Here is a 1,983-nt window from a genome sequence, read left to right as displayed (position 1 = left end):
GACAATAAATAAACCGTGTTCTGAGCTAAGGAACAGTGGGTGTGTTATAAGAGTGGAGATGGGGTTTTGTTGTTCGCCACACGGTAAAGACAATAAATAAACCGTGTTCTGAGCTAAGGAACAGTGGGTGTGTTATAAGAGTGGAGATGGGGGTTTTGTTGTTCGCCACACGGTAAAGACAATAAATAAATCGTGTTCTGAGCTAAGGTACAGTGAGTGTGTTATAAGAGTGACGGTCAAATTCTACTATTCGGTTTCAGAAAAGTAACCCAATAGATGAGAGTGTAGGCTAGCCACCTCTCTTTAGTCTATAAGTAAAAATTATGGAAGACTCGTACAAGTAGTACTTTTGTAGCTTTGTGCGAAATCCATTAAATAACAGAAAACACTTTATGTTTGTTTGTTTGTTATGAATTTCGCGCAAAGTTGCACGAGGACTATCTGCGCTAGCCGTCCCTAATGTAGCAGTGTAAGACTAGAGGGAAGGCAGCCAGTCATCACCGCCAACTCTTGTGCTACTCTTTTACGAACGAATAGTTGGATTGACCGTCATATTATAAAGCTCCCACGGCTGAACGGGTGAGTACGTTTGGTGTGACGGGGATTCGAACCCGCGACCCGCAAATTGCGAGTCTAGCGCCCTAACCACCTGGCCATGCCAGGCCAAAACATTTTATAAGTCACGTTATATCTTACACACGTCAAGAATATTTTATAAGCATCCTTTAACTCAAAATAAGTTGAACAAACTTGTAAAGAAAAGTATTGTAAAATTACAAAATCAGAACTAAAAGTTGTTTAGATTTTCTGTCGGTAACGTGTATGTATCTTTTTAATGTTTTCGTCTCGAAACTCAAACATTTTTTATTGTTTTATAACCAAATATATATATATTTGTGTGTGTTTTCCTGATAGTAGTAAAATACATAATTTACCTTTGTTGTCTTTTATGTCTACATAGGCTCCGTTATCTATCAAAAGCTGTATGATTGGCACTTGACACATTAGCGCTGCGTGGTGGAGGCCTGACATTCTGGAATAATAAATTATATAACATTTCATGTGAGATGAATTACAAAATTCTCCAATGCCAAACTTGGAAAGAAATAATAATACTCTAGTATACTAATACCTGAGATAATTTGTATCAGAAAAACAATGTTGTATAAAGTATTTTCTCCTTTTTCTTCGCGAGTATAACCAACTCACAAGCGAGTGTAAAAACATTTCGATAACAAAACTACAAACAGCTCGTCTTTTCTATTCATCTTTGAAAAATTCACTCATACAAACACAGTCAAAAAAGCTTGAAAATAACCCCCATCAAAAATATGTTCCTCCTTCAAGATTTATAGTTTTTGTTCCTTTTTTAAAGGCGCCAATCCCCCCAGTTTAACAACTGCTATTTACAATGTGTTCATGTAGCGTCTTCTTCAAACCGCTGCTAAATCCATAAGTTTGCTGCCAACTGCTATTTGTTCAATTTTAATTAAAGCATTTTTCATTTTAAAAGGGCTTTTCTATTCGTTTCTTTGACTGGTCAGTTTTCGTCACATAACAGTTTGACCGGCTGGGTCTGTTCTCATTCTGTGTTTGTTACTGGCTCCAGGCTATAGCTGAAGACCTTCGTTCATACAATTAACAAAACTGAAACGAACAAAATAAACAAAGTAGACGTGATCATCAATTACCGTCCCTGACTTTTCGCTAGATGGAGCCCCAAAAAGATGGATAGGCACCGTATGTTTTGAGCTACGAGTGTTAAATCTTCCTGGGGATTTTAGTTAATATATCACAGTGTTTACGTTTGACTGTCTTATTTAAACCACAATCTGAGTAGAATGATCACTGCAAATTGTTTACCTTATTTGTTTTGTTTCTCAATACGTGGTTACTTTTACTATGTTTTATTCATGTTTAATGTAAAGTACAACCAGTAAATTTTGTTTCTTATCAGTTGTACGCCTGTTTATTGGCCAATTC

The 1,983-nt window shown here is 36.5% G+C and overlaps 1 protein-coding gene across 1 annotated transcript in view; it reads right to left on the bottom strand.

The window, feature by feature from the left end:
• The window catches only part of LOC106458368 (caskin-2-like), a 149,781-nt gene extending 148,749 nt beyond the window's left edge, over positions 1-1,032 (bottom strand). The window contains exon 1 of the mRNA XM_022384557.1: positions 936-1,032. Coding sequence (XP_022240265.1) covers positions 936-1,032 — 97 coding nt within the window. The remainder of the gene's footprint in view (positions 1-935) is intronic.
• Between the last annotated feature and the right edge of the window lie 951 nt (positions 1,033-1,983).

This window comes from Limulus polyphemus, unplaced genomic scaffold (assembly GCF_000517525.1).
Source record: "Limulus polyphemus unplaced genomic scaffold, Limulus_polyphemus-2.1.2 Scaffold452, whole genome shotgun sequence".
Lineage (NCBI taxonomy): Eukaryota > Metazoa > Arthropoda > Merostomata > Xiphosura > Limulidae > Limulus > Limulus polyphemus.
The sequence above is the reverse complement of the archived record's forward strand: the minus strand, read 5'-3'. Positions and strand labels throughout refer to the sequence as shown.